Below are 17,210 nucleotides of genomic sequence, written 5' to 3' on the forward strand. Positions count from 1 at the left end.
TCCAGTGATGCCACAAGCTACAGTGTAGGTTGCAGATGTGGCTTGGATCTGGTGTTGCCGTGACTGTGGTATAGGCCTCACTACAGCTCCAATTCAACCCCTAGAACTGGAAACTTCCATATGCCACAGGTACAGCAGAAAAAGAAAAAAAAGAAAAGAGTAAATAGACCAAACTGTCAAAACCACCAATAACATAGTCTTTAGCATTCATGGTTATATACTTGAAACTTATTTCAAGTTTTCTCTGAATAATGACACCTTACATTTATATGATGCATTGCTATTTAAAAAGCAACTTTTACACTGATTTCAGTAATTCTGTTTACAAGTAAAGAATGTGAGGCTATGGAGTTCCCGTCATAGCACCGCAGAAACGAATCCAACTAGGAACCATGAAGTTGTGGGTTCAATCCCTGGCCTCATTCAGTGGGTTAAGGATCTGGTGTTGCCGTGAGCTGTGGTGTAGGTCGTAGATGAGGCTTGGATCTGGCATTGCTGTGGCTCTGGCATAGGCTGGCCGCTGCAGCTCCAATTAGACCCTTAGCCTGGGAACCCACATACTGCCACAAGTGTGGCCCTAAAAAGACAAAAGACAAAAGACAAAAAAAAAGGGGGGGGGATTGTGAGGCTAAGTAACAGTGCTATTGATTCCTTAAGTTTTTCTGAACTTACTATGAGTTTTCTCCAAATAGTTAAAATATACTGAGTGATGTTGGGAGTTAAACCCCTAAAAGGTACTTGAGGGGAGGCTGACATACACCAGGGTTAAGGATATAGACTGACAAGTGTGTGCCTGGTGGGGTGGGAGGGTGCAAAAAGCAATACCACGTTTTAGCAATGCATCCAGCAGGGCTTTGACATATCTACCAGTAATTCACAATATACTAATAAATTCACTTGAACTTTCGTCTTCTGGTCGTGCTGATAGATTTATAGTCAACCGTTTACTCATTCATTCAAACTGTATGCTTGCTGATTTGGAATGGATAAGCAATGGGATCCCACTATACAGCACGGGGAACTATGTCCAATCTCTCGGATTAGAACCTGATGAAAGATAGTATAAAAAAAAAAGAATGTAAAAATAAATAAATAACGCATGCTGAATGCTTACAAAGTATCAGGCACGATGCTGGCCATTGGGAGTACACCAATGAAACAGATGTGCTCATCTCCACCGAGCTTACAGTAGAGTGGGGACGCCGTGTTACCGAACTCAGATCCAGCTGCTTACCACTCGAAAATCAATATCCTGGGAGTTCCCGTCGTGGCGCAGTGGTTAACGAATCCGACTAGGAGCCATGAGGTTGCGGGTTCGGTCCCTGCCCTTGCTCAGTGGGTTAACGATCCGGCGTTGCCGTGAGCTGTGGTGTAGGTTGCAGACTCGGCTCGGATCCCACGTTGCTGTGGCTCTGGCGTAGGCCAGTGGCTACAGCTCCGATTCAACCCCTAGCCTGGGAACCTCCATATACCACGGGAGCAGCCCAAAGAAATAGCAAAAAGACAAAAAAAAAAAAAAAAAGAAAGAAAGAAAAAAAAAAGAAAATCAATATCCAGAGGCAGATGCCAGTAGAAAGAAAAGTTGCTAGTAATCAGAATGCCGGCAGTCTGGGGAGATGGTGGACTCATTGTCCCCCAAGAACAGTCTCTGAAGATTCTGCTCAGCCATGAAAGTTTTTAAAGGGAATAAGGGAGGTTGTTTCAGTTACTCACTGAGGTAGAGCATCAGGGTCATTGCTATCTCTCACATGTATGCAGCTTGTGGACTTCTTGTGATCTGTCCTTAGGTGCTCTCTTGTTTACAGTTTGTTCTCAAGATTACCAAAGGGAAAAAAAAAAAAAAAAAAAAGATTACCAAAGGAGAACCGAAGGAAGAGATCTGTCATCTGTTAATTACTTATTCTTCATTTCTACTTCTTTGCTCTATGGAAAGAACTGACAGGTTAGGCAAGGCATTGTGTGATCAAAAGATTGGAAAGGGGCACTAGGGCCAGAGATGAGTAGAGCGTGGGGGCGCCTCATTTAAGGCTAGTAACAAGAAAAGGGACATCCTGCAGAGAGCTCTTTCCTGCTAAAAGCTGCTTACAAATCCCTACGGGTCAGAACATCTTTCCATTTCTACACAGCAAAGGCCTGTCTTCTGTAACTTCTTCATACTGACATAGGATGTCATATTCTTAGAGTAGAAGCTGCCAACATGGGCCTGAGCATCTCTTTGCTGATAGTTGTAGTTGCCTATTTACAAATATCCATAGAGCAAGCTACAATTATTTTGATGCCCACAAAGTTATAGACTATTATGAGCAGTAGTGTTAATCCCATTCTCTTAAGGCCACTTCTTGGAACTGCGCTGGCCATAGATTCAGTATTGCTGAGTCATGTCATGGCTGCAGTTTTGCCGTCATGCAGTTTGCTTTTTCCCTCTGGTAGCTGCTATAGCATCTGTAAAACAACTCAGGAATATGCAGCAGACATTGAGTCTGTGACTCTATTGTCCTAACATTCGCTGCTTGAGCCTGCTCTTTTGTGACTCAGGGAGCCCTGGGAGACTTCAGCTTTTCTACAAACAAGAGGCAGGGCACATGGAGGGGGAGACACCCCCCCCTCCATTAACCCCCCTGCCTGCTTGGTTTCAGCCAGACAGGCAAGTAGAGGTGCTGAGAGTAAACAGGAAGGGGGAAGAACAGCCAATTCAAACTTGTGAGGTGTTGCTGCAGAAGATACTATCCATTTATTCACATCTCACCTTCAGAGTTAGCAAAGCTAGGAAGTAGGGAAGAAATGGACTAGGGAAGAGGCCTCAAAGCGAGAGAAAGCAGGGCATTTCTGAGAGGCAGAAAGTAGTTCAGAACGTCCCCAGAATGAGGAGAGGAACGAGAGATAAGACAGAAAAAGCCATCCCACTAGCCTTTACCCAAAGTCCTGAGTTTATCTAGGGGAGTGAAGGATCAGATCTCCTTTGTAAAGATAATGGAAAATGGAATTACAGATAAGGTCTTTGGCATTTGCAGGCATGAGTCAGGAAAAGAGCAGGAGCCTGGAGAGAAGCAGACAAACTGAAGAGATTTAGAAGCTGTGCAAACAGAATTTAGAGACTGATGAGCTACATGGAGGAAATATATATGTGTTTTAAAATTAACTTATAGTCATGAATTTTAATTGCGTCCACTGAAAAAAAATTTACAACCTAAAAGATGAGAATTAGGTTTTACTTGGTGGACTTAAGCCTGGAAGACAGCCTCTTAGATAGCTGAGGGACTGCTCCAAACAGGTAAGGGAGGAGCCAGGATATATAGGAGTTTTTGCAAAAAAACAAAACAAACAAAAACCCCTAGGTAATTGGAACATCAAAATCGAGACATCTAAAATTAATGAATTTAGTGCTTTTCTGTGTATGGGAAGATGCAAAAGCCTGGCCTCATTGAAATTATTCCTTAGATATGAACATTAATTACCTAGGGCCAGTATTCTGCTTTTCTCTATCCTGAATCCCCTCGAAGTGCCTAGAATCAGAGGTGGCTGAGTGGTTGATGGCTTGATGGCTGAAACATCCTTTGTTTACTGATATGGCAGGCAACATTTTTCATCCATACTTGCTATGGGGGCATTCTCATATATCTCTGAAATTAATATTGGAAAACCTAAATTTTGAGAATAGGAACATAAAGGGGAAGAGAGGGTTTACTCAGTTTATCAATACATGAATAGCATTTGGGGTGGTTTATCTTATTAAAAGGAAATTCATCTGTATTTAAGGTTAAAATAATGTCAGATATTTAACAAAGATTAAAGTGTATAAGGTGAGGGCCAGAATAAAAGCCAGATAATGAAGCTTCTCTTCTTACTGCCTTACTTTTTGAGGCAATGATGACTTTACTTCCAGTCTTTCTTCAAATTAGAAAGTAAATGGAGGAGTTCCCATTGTGGTGCAGAGGAAACAAATATGACTAGTATCCATGAGGATGCGGGTTCCATCCCTGACCTCCCTCAGTGGGTTAAGGATCCGGCGTTGCCATGAGCTGTGGTGTAGGCCTCGGAGGCAGCTCGATTCCTGCATTGCTGTGGCTGTGGTGTAGACCAGCCACTACAGCGCTGATTCAACTCCTAGTCTTAGAACCTCCATATGCCACAAGTACAGCCCTGAAAAGCAAAAAAAAAAAAAAAAAAAAAAAAAAAAAAGTAAATGGAGAACAAAATAAGTCCTAAATTGCAGTCTTCACAGACATGTTGATTTTGATGGTCACTGAAGGTCACTGATTCTTTCAACATTTATTAATCTACTATGTGCTAGGTTCTTTGCTGGATGTTATGAATACAAAAAATAAAGACTTGGTGCTCACCCTGCTGGAGCTTAGAGTCTACTCTAAGTAAAGAGACAATCTGAAACCAGTGCAGTGAATGACACTTGGGGCAGACACAGGAAGGGGCTCCTAACCAGGGATGGGTTGTGGCTGAAGTCTTCTCAGAGAAACCCTTACTGAGTCTTGAACAGTAAGTTAGCCAGACATGTAGGTCACAGATGTGGCTCAGATCCTGCGTAGCTGTGGCTGTGGCTGTGGCTGTGGCCAGCAGCTGCAGCTTCATTTCAAACCCTAGCCTGAGAACCTCCATATGCCATGAGTGAGTGCAGCCCTAAAAAGCAAAAAAAAAAAAAAAAAAAAAAAAAAAGAAGTTAGCCAGACAAAAGTCAGGAAGTGAGAGCAGAAGGAACAGCAGAAAGAAAAGAATGACAAAGCATGTTAGGTTTGGGGAAATGCAATTACTGGTGAGGTTCAGAAGATATATGGGAGTAAAGATGTGACAGAAGTCTAAGGCTGAAAGATGTGGGACTGGCAAAAGACTCTACTTGCCAGGCTGAAGAGTTTAGGTTTTTTCCCCCAAGGTTATGAGGTGCCACTGAAGGACTCAATTTGGCAGAAGACCCCAGTTTTAAATCTGTCAGCACTGTAAAAATTGGAGGAAAATAAGATGAGACACTAGAAGACTGATTAGGCGAGGCTGTAGAAATCTAAGCAAAAGATGAGGAACCCTGAACAAAGACAGAAGCAGAAAAAATGGGCTAGTGGATAGATTAGAAAGGGAGTAAGGAGTTAGGACAAGTAATATTTGGAGGTTGATGAACTGTTTAGAGATCTAGGTTGATGATGGTGCTATCTCTTATGATGGAGAGAAAAGGACAAAGAATAGGTTTCTCCTCCTGGCATTGAGGGTTAATGGTGGGAATTGCTGGAGAGGGAGATGAGTTTGAGTTTGAGACAAGTCATCTGATGTACCTTAGCAGATCCAGGGGGAAGGTGTCCACTCAGCAGATCAACTTTGAACTCTCACCTTCTGGAAAGAGGTTGGGGCTAGAGATACGAATTGGAAAACTCTATTAGTTTCCTGTTGTTGCTGAAACAAATTACCTTAAATTTAGTGGCTTAAAGCAACACAAATTTATTGTTTCTGGAGGTTGGAATTATAAAGTGAGCCTTATCAAGTTAAAATCGAGGTGTCAGGGCCAGGCTGGTTTCCTTCTGGAGGCTTGAGGGGGAAATCTCTTTCCTTCACTTTTCCAGATCCTGGAGGCTCCCCACATTCCCGGTCTCATAGCCCTGCGTCCCATCACCTTTCCTGCGTTTCCATCACTGAGTTGTTCCTCCTGTGTCTCTCTCATAAAGACCCTTGGGATGACATAGGGCCCACCTGGATAATCTCTCATTTCATGATCTTTAATGTGATCACATCTGCCATATAAAGTAACACTCACAGGTTCCGGGTGGTAGGACAACCTTAGAGACCATTATTCAGCCAACCACAGAAGTTATGAGCTATTTAAGAGCCATGAAAGAGGATGAAATTAATTTGGAAAAGTGGTCCATCAGAAGAATCCCGTCACCAAGAGAACATTCCTGGGGGCAAGGGATACACATCAAATGCTGCCTAGAGGTTAACCAAGCTAAGGACTGATAATCGCCCACTACTTTAGCAACTTGCAACGCCAGTGGTGCATGAGATAGAGGTGGAAGCCAAAGTGGAGGAGGTTGAGGAAGAGATGGGAAATGAAAAAGGGAAGACTGTAACTAGAGGCACTCTTTGAAGAAGCCTGGCTATGACAGGAAGAAGAGGAAAAAGAGCAATGGATGAGTGTGACATGAGGCAAAGGGGAGGGAGAGTTAGTTATGCTTGGATTGGTTAAGAGTTTGAAGGTATGAGAAAAAGCTGTGAACTCCTTGAGAAGCAGGGTAGAGGAGGGAGGACGACTCCAGAGAAAAGGCAGAAAGAAAAGCATGGAATAGGAGGAATGCCTCTGCCATAAGAGGAAGGAGGTGAGGATGAGGGTAGGCAAAGAGCAGCCAGCCTATGGCAGGCTATAGGTGGGGAGGGAGAGGTGGTTTTAGACTGATACTTCTTGCTGTGAGGCAGGAGATGAAAGATCTTCTACCATGAGTGAAAGGAAAATAAGCTTGAGAAGAACAGTGAAGGATCTGAAATGGCTGTGGGATGAATAGGAAAGGCTATGACTGGGAACAGGCTCCAGCCTGTATAACACTGAACCATCTGGAAGTGAACACAACAGAAACTACACTTGCAAGGACTGAGAAGGGAAGGATGAGAAAGGAAGGATGAGCAATTTAAGGCTGCAGATTTTTTTTTTAATTTAATTTAATTTTGCCTTTTTAGGGCTGCATCTGTGGCATATGGAGGTTCCCAGGCTAGGAGTCAAATCAGAGCTGTAGCCGCTGGCCTACACCACAGCCACAGCAACGTGGGATCTGAGCTAAATCTGCGACCTATACCACGGCTCACGGCAACTCCAGATCCTTAACCCACTGAGAGAGGCCAGGGATCGAACCCATGTCCTCATGGATACTAGTCGAGGTCATTAACCACTGAGCCAGTTAACTTCCCAAAGCTGGAGTTCCATGACAGAATAACCTCAATGTATTCTGAACTAAGGGTGAGCAGAAGCTCTGGCCGTTTTTTCCAAGTCTTTAAAGAACTTGAAGTCAGATGTAAAGTTTGCTAAAATATCTCATGTCTACTACCATGGTTTGAGACACACACCTAGCAAATTAGAAGAAACATTTTCAAAATGTGCAATCCATTTCAGAGACATGAGTATTTTCATCATGTAGTTTTTATTTTAGACAAACATTATTATTTAAAAAAAAAGTTCACCTGGAATAAAATTCATTTTTTCTTAAAAAACAAACAAACAAACACAGCATCAGTATCAGTACACAGTTAATGAATTGGCTAAAACAAGATTAACCACATGACAAATCCACTTTATCCACAGGAGCTTTTTCACACTAAACTGCTGGAGCAAAAGTAAAATATGCTGAAACATACACAGTAGGATAATTCTATGGAAAAACCAGGTATTTCCCATTAGAGACGGGCAGGACTTCAGTCAAATCGTTTATGGCATTTTGCATTAAAGGGACAGTGTCAGCTGCAAACACACAAAATAAAACCCATCTTGTAAGGCCGTAGGAATGAATTATAATACAAATTCACATTTAAAAAAAAAGGTAAGAAATGAAACCAGAAGTTCTATTAGATCTTGGCAATAAGAAATGCAACTGCATATGGCACAAGCATTTCAAAAAAATGAAGTAAAATTTGAAAGCATCCCTAAAATAATTGCTTGCTAATTTTCATTTCTATAAATTTCAGTCATTTAGATTTTTTTTCGTAGTGAACATGACAACCATTCATTTTATTAGTCTGAAAAAAGACCAATTCTACTGTAAAATTGTGCCAGCATTTGAAATTTTATTAGCATATTCTGTCCCTCTAGGACAAGGAATTTCATTTTTAGACATTCTCCCACCCCTTCTGTGGATGTAACAAGAAGGAAAAAGGAATGTCCTTTCTGTTAAAACAAAAATTCTAAAAAATCTCACAGCAGAATTGAGTGCTTAAAATCTGAGATAAGTAAATTAACATAATGAAATGCTGTTTTAAATTTTTAAGCTTAGAAGCTCATCTTTAAGAACTAAATTTATAAAGAATCTAAGTCATAAACTAGAAAAGAAAGTCGGCTTAAATGTATCACTTACTGTTCACAGGAAAAACTTTACAAGCCTTAATATAGATTCTCAACATTCAGAACCTGTAAAATGGAGTTATAATCTCTTATGTAGAAATTTCTGCAAACAATTATCTATATTGCACAGCTAAATTTATTAATGGAGACAGGAAGATAATACTTCTTTTTTTGAGCTACTGGATATGACATGTATGTTCTATCCTAAACTACTACCTCCTACCTTTTCCAATGATGCCTTTAGTTCAAAACAAAACATAGAGTCTAAATTGTGTTGGATAAAGACTGGCTCACTGTTTTTCTACCAGGTATTAGAATACTAGTTAGCTACATGAGGTATAATTAAAAAATAGTCCTTCAAAGTAAAGAGTATAGTCTTCTGAAAATTTATATCAAAGACTGCATAAAATGTTCATGTAAATAGTAAGAAACCCTGCAGCACCTCCTAACTGATGCACAGGTGGATTATTTTCTCATAATCTGTCTGAAGTAAAATATAGCTAAAATAAGTTCCCAGTGAAACGTTTTACAATCAACTGATTTACATGCTACTTGGTTAGAGCACATTTTCATTGTCTGAGACCCTCAGACTCTATTAGAAAAGGTCTAGTCCAATCATTGTCAAAGATGAGCACACTGATAATAAAAGGCAGCCGCTGAACCACTAATGCTGCTGCAAAAAATCTTCATGTACCTTATCCATGAGACCACAAAAATGCTCACGCAAAACTAGATTTCTTCAGTTTCAGCAGGGAACAGACAATTATCTGTCACTAAATTCATCTACAAATAGAAAAAATAATGCACTATATGTACATTATTAAGCAAAGTGGAATAGGTACTGGGGCATTTTACCATGCAGAAAGTGAATTTCCTATGGTCTTAATTCAAATTATATACAATTTAGCAAAGCTAAATGTAAGAAAATAGCAAGGACAATTTATTTCTATATAACAGAGTATATACTCCCAGTTTGCTGCTACTTCAAAGAGCACTTTTAGACTCATCTAACTTTTACAGGCTCTTTCAAAGGGAAGTTCATGGAGACTAGTTATTAACCCATATAAGACAACAGAGGAAAGAAGGAAAAAAACAAAAGCAAAGCAGTCTGTTAAAGGGGGAAAAAAAAAAAGGCTAACCACAGATTATGTCAGTTTTGGTTTGCAGACAACCCCTGAGATATAAACCAAAGTGTTAAGACACCAAAGAGTCAGAGGTAAATTACTAAGAGAGTTACATTCATACATGGTGTCATAGCACTTGCCTTTTAGAAATTATCTTCTTACCATCCAGAAAGCTTAACTGCTGGGATCATTTTCAGAAAATTTATGAATAGGACATGTTTCTAAGAAATTATTTTTTTCATTGCAAAAATATATTTAAGATGGTAGTCTTACAGTCAACTTTCACTCAAGGAACTACAGCTTATACTGGGACACCAACAGATGCCTTTAAGCCTATAGGTGGGTCCCCTCCAGATTCCCCCCCCCAACCCCGCCGCCCAAAATCAAGGAGGCTAAAATTTGTGAACAGTAAATTTACTGTACCTATCAAAAATAGCTCTGGTAGATTTTGTGCCACTAAACCGTGCACAAGTTTTCCAACAAGTAATAAAGTTTGACTGATCCAAGTATTCCAATGATACATCTTCATTTGAAGCAGAATTCTCTGTGGTAACAAACAATCCATCTCTACTTTATCTCCCAGCCTTAACTATCAAGCATGATGGCAACCTTTATGAAACAAAACAGGTCTCCTAGGAAGAATAATTATTATTCCCTAATCACCTCTTTAATACTCCTCTCTAGTGTTATGACACTGAAGGCTAGAATAACAGCAATGAATTTGGCACATGACTTAACACTAAATACCTTTTTTTATGTGACGGTTTCATCTACAAAAGGCATACCAATATCAGTGTCTGGTGAGAAAGGCAGCTAAGCTTTTGGTTGGCTTTGGCCCAAATGGTTGGACCAAGTTCTGTAACAACGAACCTGAACAGATGGAACTGGGTTCTACACATTCAACAACAGCTGTTGTAAAACTGAAACCGTGCTCGTATTTTCTCTAACGAAAAGGCAAGACTTTTCTTAGAGGCTGTGCTAGGTCTAATTACTCTTATTAAAAAAAGAAAAAAAAGGCCCAAATTAAAAAAAATCATTATCTTCACCATTACCAAGAGCTATCTCTATGAAATTGATATCCACAAGCTAATCTCTCTCTTCCTGTAAGTAAGCTTTCTGTGAACTAAGTCTAACTCTAACTCTTGTTAACTCTTGCAAACAGAGTCATGATAAGAACTGGGCATTACTACTAAATCAGCAAGCTGAGGAGCGAATCTAAGAAAAATTATATTAACGTATGCTGATGTGTGACAGAATGACATTAGGTGCTCCAATAAAACCCTAAAACGGTACATCTCTCTGCCTATGTCAAATTTCAGCTCAAAAAGTTTACACTTAAAACAGACAACAGTGTTTAAATATGTTATGCTTTAGATAAGTGAGTGACTACAAGAGATCAAACATAGGAAGGAAGAGCAAATATAAACCTCAGGAAAGGTGATTTCCAAATGCAGTTTCAAAAGATTAGGCAGAGGTAATCAATTGAAAAAGTGATTTATTCAGCTACCCAGACTCTCTGGCAAAAAGGTTAGGAATGAAGCAAAATTCTTAACAATCTGAAGAAATCAAGAAACTGTGGCCTTTGATGAATAGATGGGCATTTTTATCAACTTCTAAGACAAATTTTATCAGAATTCAATGCCCCCAATGGCAATAACATTTGGCCGTATGAATCAGACCAAATGTTCTATAATTCTAGTATGTTAACCTCTGCTTTAAATGTTCTACTCATTTTTAAAACATTCTTAAATGCAAATTTGTCTAGAACCGCATCAGACATAAGTGTGCAGAAATGAATCTCAGACTATGTGGTAACAAGGAAAGACTAACACTGATGTGCAAAGTGAAAAAGAGAGATAGCAGCTTCTGCAACACACAATAGAACAAAGGAAAAACAAGTTAAGTCCTGCACGTGTCTCCACTTCATTGCTTCCACATTTGAAAAAAGAAGCCTGTAGCTTGATGGGCCGTGAGGCTAGAATCCACCACACATCCTGTGTCGAGAGGTCTAGGTTCAGTGGTGCTCTCAGTAGCAGCCCAGTGGGATGATTCTGAGGCTGGGTGACCTGTGCTTTCAGAGAAGCAGGAGAGGGTCCTCAAGATGTGCTGCAGTCTCTCAGAAAGAGTTCATCAAAGTAGCAAACAACGGAAGAAACTGGCCTTCTTTGATCGGTTTTCTGTTATTTTCACTGGTCCGCCTGCCCCTGATGAATTGCTGTCATTCTAAAAAACAAGATAAACTTAACCAAGGAAATTTATTTCATGATTTGACCCCAATTATCTAAAAACAAAATAAAATATCAAACCATGCCATAAATGTGTCCTTAGTAGAGTGTTTAATTAGGAAGGGAACTGGTTAAGTTCTGATGCTGTTTCTTTGGAAACAGGGAATTAAAATGGGAAAAATACTTTAAGTATAGTACCTAATATATTAGCAATATATTAGTGAGGAAGTTCCTATTTCCAGTTCAAAGAAATTATAATCAAGAGTTCCCGTTGTGGCTCAGCTGGTTACAAACCCAACTAGTATCCATGAGGACTAGGGTTTTATCCCTGGCTTTGATCAGTGGGTTAAGGATCTGGTGTTGCCATGAGCTGTGGTGTAGGTTACAGATGTGGCTCAGATCCCATGTTGCTGTGGCTGTGGTGTAGGCCAGTAGCTGCAGCTCAGATTTGACTCCTAGCCTGGGAACTTCCATATGCCAAAGGTCCAGCCCTAAAAAATGAAAAAGCAAAAACAAAGTTTAACCAGTGAAAATTTAAGTCAGAAAAAAAATGAGTTAATGTGCATACATCATAATGAGGCCTATCCCTTTCATCAAGTAAGTAAACAACATAAATCAGAAAGCAAAAAAAATTTTTTTGGCCACTCCTGCAGCATGTGCAAAAGCTGCCAGGTCAGGGATCAAACCTGCGCCACAGCTGTAACCAGAGCCACAGCAGTGACAATACCAGATTCTCAACCCAGTGAGTCATGCAGGAACTCCAAGAAAACAAATGTTAAAATAGCATAATGAAAATGAAAAATTATGTCATACAAACCATTTTTCTGTTGAGTTTTGTCATTATATCTCGTGCGAGTATAAAAAATGCCTAAAAGTAAACCAAAAATTTCATTATTATATATTTATAAAATAATTAAAAACAGAAATGTAGAATTTTTCATTACTTCACTGTAAAATATATTACTTTAAGGTTTTTAACTGAGAAAAGAACATAATTACAATCCCAGTAAAGAATATTTTTTATTTTTTTGATTACATCATAAACATTTTCCAAGGTCATCAAACTGTCATTCAGCCATTCATGCAATATTTTCTGCATGTAATATCCTAACATAGCACTTGGTGAGTTATGGGTACCTTCCTTGGTACTCCCAGAGCACCTGAGAGGTAGAAGCTCTAAGGTATCTGTTTGTCCTGAGTGGGGCACAATTCCTGGTCTAGAAGATGATGAATATTACCCTAGGGATCTAAAATCTGTTTGGGCAAAAATCTCCACTTTTATTCCCAACCTCCTCTTGTTCAAATTGTTTTCACTCTTACTACCTGCAAATATATAATCTTCCATGTCTTAACATTCCAAAATCCCAACAGTTCCCACAGTTCAGCTAAGTTCCCCACTGTGGAAATCAGAACACACAGCAGCAGGACAAAACTCAGTTGCATTTTATACCTAGTTTCTCCTGACCCAAACCCAAACCAAACATTTTATTTTATTTTATTTTTATTTTTTTAGCTGCACTCTTGGCATGTGGTAGTTCCCAGGTCAAGGACTGAACCCACGCCACAGCAGTGACAATGATGAATTTTTTTGTTGTTGTCTTTTTAGGGTCGCACTGGAGGCACATGGGGGGTTCCCAGGCTAGGGGTTGAATCGCAGCTGTAGCTGCTGGCCTACATCACAGCCACAGCAATGCCAGATCCGAGTTGCATCTGCAATCTACACCACGGCGGATCCTTAACCCCCTGAGTGAGGATACTAGTCAGATTTGTTTCTGCTGAGCCACAACGGGAACTCCCTGACAGTGTTGAATCTTTAACTGCTAGGTCACTATGAAACCCCCAAACCAAACATTTTAAAAACCTATCACCCCCACCTTGTTTGTATAGAGCCAGGACTCCTAAAGCTTCATCACTTGTCTCCATGCTAAACCCTCTGTTAGGTCAGTCTCATTGCTCCCAATCACTCCCGAAGCCCCTAAAAATGTTCAGCGAAAAGGATTATTCCCAATCCAGTCAAATAGAAGCAATCTGATAACTCAGTGTCAGTGTCTCACCGTCACACTGGTTACCTGTAAGGCTGAGTTTCTAAGTAAGCCCATACCCATTTTTACAAAGTTAAGTTAAAGCTCTGGGGAAAGTGCTAACTTCTGGAAAATACCTGGCCAGAATAAGCAATTCCCAGCTCTATATTTCCATAGCTCAATGCTCTCTCTAAGCTGCAGGTATGATCAGGACATAGGACATAAAAAACACCGAAGCCTGCTCCACTAAGCCAGGGTATGGAGTTCACTCAGTGGGCACAAACCTATGTGGGCCATCCCAGTAAGTAGGCTTTTCTCCTGTCTCCATCATTAAAGCTGACTGAAGAGGCTCCCCTCTTTCTGATTAAAGAAAATTCTTTGGTGGCAAGCAGAAGGAAACAGTTTTGTGCATTTCTACGCTTGAGTAAATAAATCAGTAAAGGCTTCCTGTTTCCTAACACCCATTAGCCAACCTGAAAAAAAAGAGTGTTTGTTATTTAAAACAAAGAAAAAGTTCTGATCAGTATTCACTAGTCCATAAAGTCATTTAAGTCTCAATTTTTAGCCATGATGTCATGGTGAAGAATGAGTAGCCTGAGGATTACGTGTTTAGGAAACCAATGGTATTACTGTTAAGTAAATATACGTATTAACACATAGTACATGTATTAGTTTTATGGTCAGTTTAAAAAGTGTTTTTAAAAAAGAAAAGATTGTCAACAATTCTGCCGTGGTAAAGAAAATCTATTCTTAGGGTTTCCATCATGGTTCAGTGGGTTAACAATCCAACTAGTATCCATGAGGATGTGGGTTCAATCCCTGGCCTTGCTCGGTAGGTTAAGGATACTACGTTGCCACAATCTGCAGTGTAGGTCACAGATAAGGTTTGGATCTGACATTGCCATGGCTGTGGTGTAAGCCTCAGGTACAGCTCTGATTCGACCCCTAGCCCAGGAACTTCCATATGCTGTGGGTGTGGCCCTAAAAAAAAAAAAAAAAAAGAAAGAAAGAAGAAAAAATCTGTTCTCAGAAGACTTTAGATAATTTGGTGTTTTTTTATTGGTTTTTTTTTTTTTTGGCCACCTCATGGCATATGGAGTTCCCAGGCCAGGGATCAGATCTGAGCCAGATCCTTAACCCACTGTGCTGGGCTGGGTCTAACCTGCAGCCCAGCACTGCAGAGATGCTGCTGATCCCATTGAGCCACAGCAGGAACCCCAGATAATTTGGTTTTAACAGTTCACTTACTGAAAATTTATTACAACCACTCTCTGAAAGGAGTTCTTGTGTGGCACAGCGGGTTAAAGATCCTGCATTGTCTCTGCAGCAGCTTGGGTGGGTCACTGCTGCAGCGCAGGTTTGATCCCTGGCCTGGGAACTTCCACATGCTGCAGGTGCAGCCAAAAAAACAAAACCAAAAAACCAACAACAACAAAAAAACCAAAAACCACTCTGATAAACATATTTGCTTATTTTACTTAATGCCATTGTGTTAAAATGTATCACCCTTAATTGACTTCAAACATGTACAGGAAGGGAATCTGCTCAATAAGCTAACAGTTTAATTTGCTCTAGAGAGTGCACACATGAAAGTGATCAAGAATCCGTGCTACAGGCTACTACAGGATGACATGAAGGATGATAAATGAGCTGAGGATAAATGTGCTTGCATGGCTAGAGCAGGATTTCCAGCTTCCCAAAGGGTGAAACTGAACTTCCACTGAACTTCCATCTTCTGTTCAGTGACTCTGAATCAAGCAATTTAATACATTCCATGTGGAGGGTGGGTGCTGGAAATCTAACAAGCAGGGTCCACATAAAGGTCAGAAGCACAAAAGTTCACAAAATGGAAGTGGAGTTCCCACAAAGCTTTCACTCGGTCAGAAAATAACAAGGCTTGGGGCGAAGCTTGAACACTGGAACCTGAGACCTAATATTAGCTACGTTACCAGTCAAACATTTCTTTCTTACCTCTTCTACATTCATACTGGATTTTGCACTTGTCTCCAAGAATTTAATCCCATAGTCAATTGCTAACTGAAAGACAAACAAAGACATTTAAATGCAGTGCAGGTTTCTGGAACATAGAGAGCATTTTTAATTTTTATTTTTTTTTTACGTTTTTCAAAGTCCCAAAGGGAAAGTACTTGTTTCAGACCTCCTGTGGTTCTCAAGTTTCTTCCCTTTCTTCTACAGTATTTTAAATTTAGATATCTAACTTTATCATTAAGTAAAATGGCACTACCTCTGATCAAAACACAATAAGTACTTCCTTTTTTTCTATTATACTTTTAGTTCTCTAATATGCTTACTAGAAAAACTATAAGGAGTTCCTGTTGTGGCACGGCGGAAATGAATCCGATTAGGAACCATGAGGTTGCAGGTTCGATCCCTGGCCTTGCCCAGTGGGTTAAGGATCCGGCATTGCCGTGAGCTGTGGTGAAGGTTGCAGATACGGCTCAGATCCCATGTGGCTGTGGCTGTGGTGTAGGCCAGCGGCTATAGCTCCGATTAGACCCCTAGCCTGGGAACCTCCATATGCCTCCAATGCGGCCCTAAAAAAAAGAAAAAAAAAAAAAACCCAACTGAAATCCCTGTCAATTTGGAAAATGTCATAGAAATGAATGTGTATATATAATACTCTTTTGTTTTGCAGGACATAACATAGAGAAATGCTTATAAATGACCTTTAAAAGACATCCACAGCTTGATGAGTTTACAAAGAGTTTATCCATAATGACATAAAGCTGATGTGTAGTAAAATATTCTTAGAAAAAAAAATACTGAACAGGAAAATAATTACTGTTGAAACTTCACCTATCCTATTTTTTTTTTTCAAAGAAAATGAATCACTTTAACCTCAAAACTGGTCAATTTCACACAGATATGGAAAAAATAGCCTGAACTCAAAGCGGCAGGAATCTGAAAAAGGACCAATTTGTATCTCTGAGAAAACAGCAAATTCTTTCCTAATAAGTCATGACTTCACAATAATACGGAGTTGGAGCTTGGTACTAATTCATACTATTCATGTAAGGATTCTATCTCTTTGTTGTTTTTAATAGATTAAAATACAGGTAGTTTAAAATCTTAAATCAATAATTAAATAAAAGTAAGAAAATGAATGCTTAAGTAGATTCTAATCTTTATACATTCAGTTCAAATTTACCTTCTCCCCTCTTTCTTTTGACACTTGTCTCTTGTCATTCATATCACATTTGTTACCCAGGATCATTCTTTCAACATCTGAAGAGGCATGCTGCAGGGAGAAAATAGTATGTTATAAATACAGTCTGAGCAAAACAGTTATTCAACAGGCAAATCTTAACCTGTCAGAAACATATCTGCAAATTTAGTATGAAGACAAACAACCAGAGTTCCCACTGTGGTGCAATGGGATAGGTGGCATCTTGGAAGCTCTGGGATGCAGGTTCAATCCCTGGCTGCGTGGTGGGTTAAGAATCCTGCATTGCCACAGCTGCAGCTTAGATCTGATCCCTAGCCCAGGGATTCCATATGCTGCAGGGCAGCCAAGAAAAAAAAAAAAAAAAGAAAGAAGGATAAATAAGCTTTCACTAAATACAGGCCTGATTCAGAGAAAAAATTTAAAGATGAGAGGAGGGCAAACCTACATCATGAGGGTCCATGCAAACTTTTTCCCCAAAGGCCTGCATTCATCCTCATGTCTTTTTTGATACATGAACAAAAAGTAATAAAATAGGGAGTTCCCGTCGTGGCACAGTGGTTAATGAATCCGACTAGGAACCATGAGGTTGCGGGTTCGGTCCCTGCCCCTTGCTCAGTG

General features: G+C 39.9%; 1 protein-coding gene across 1 annotated transcript in view; it reads right to left on the reverse strand.

The window, feature by feature from the left end:
* Window positions 1-7,102: 7,102 nt before the first annotated feature.
* Window positions 7,103-17,210, reverse strand: part of RAB8B (RAB8B, member RAS oncogene family) — a 67,292-nt gene continuing 57,184 nt past the window's right edge. The window contains exons 5-8 of the mRNA XM_001929029.8: window positions 16,575-16,664; window positions 15,377-15,442; window positions 12,202-12,252; window positions 7,103-11,382 (exon numbers count right to left, since the gene is read on the reverse strand). Of these exons, the coding sequence (XP_001929064.4) occupies window positions 11,290-11,382; window positions 12,202-12,252; window positions 15,377-15,442; window positions 16,575-16,664 (300 nt within the window). The 3' untranslated portion in view covers window positions 7,103-11,289. The remainder of the gene's footprint in view (window positions 11,383-12,201; window positions 12,253-15,376; window positions 15,443-16,574; window positions 16,665-17,210) is intronic.

The sequence above is a fragment of the Sus scrofa genome, chromosome 1 (genome assembly GCF_054392235.1).
Source record: "Sus scrofa isolate SSC_HxYL_T2T_F1_AM1 chromosome 1, Sscrofa_HxYL_maternal_Yorkshire_Landrace_v2.0, whole genome shotgun sequence".
Lineage (NCBI taxonomy): Eukaryota > Metazoa > Chordata > Mammalia > Artiodactyla > Suidae > Sus > Sus scrofa.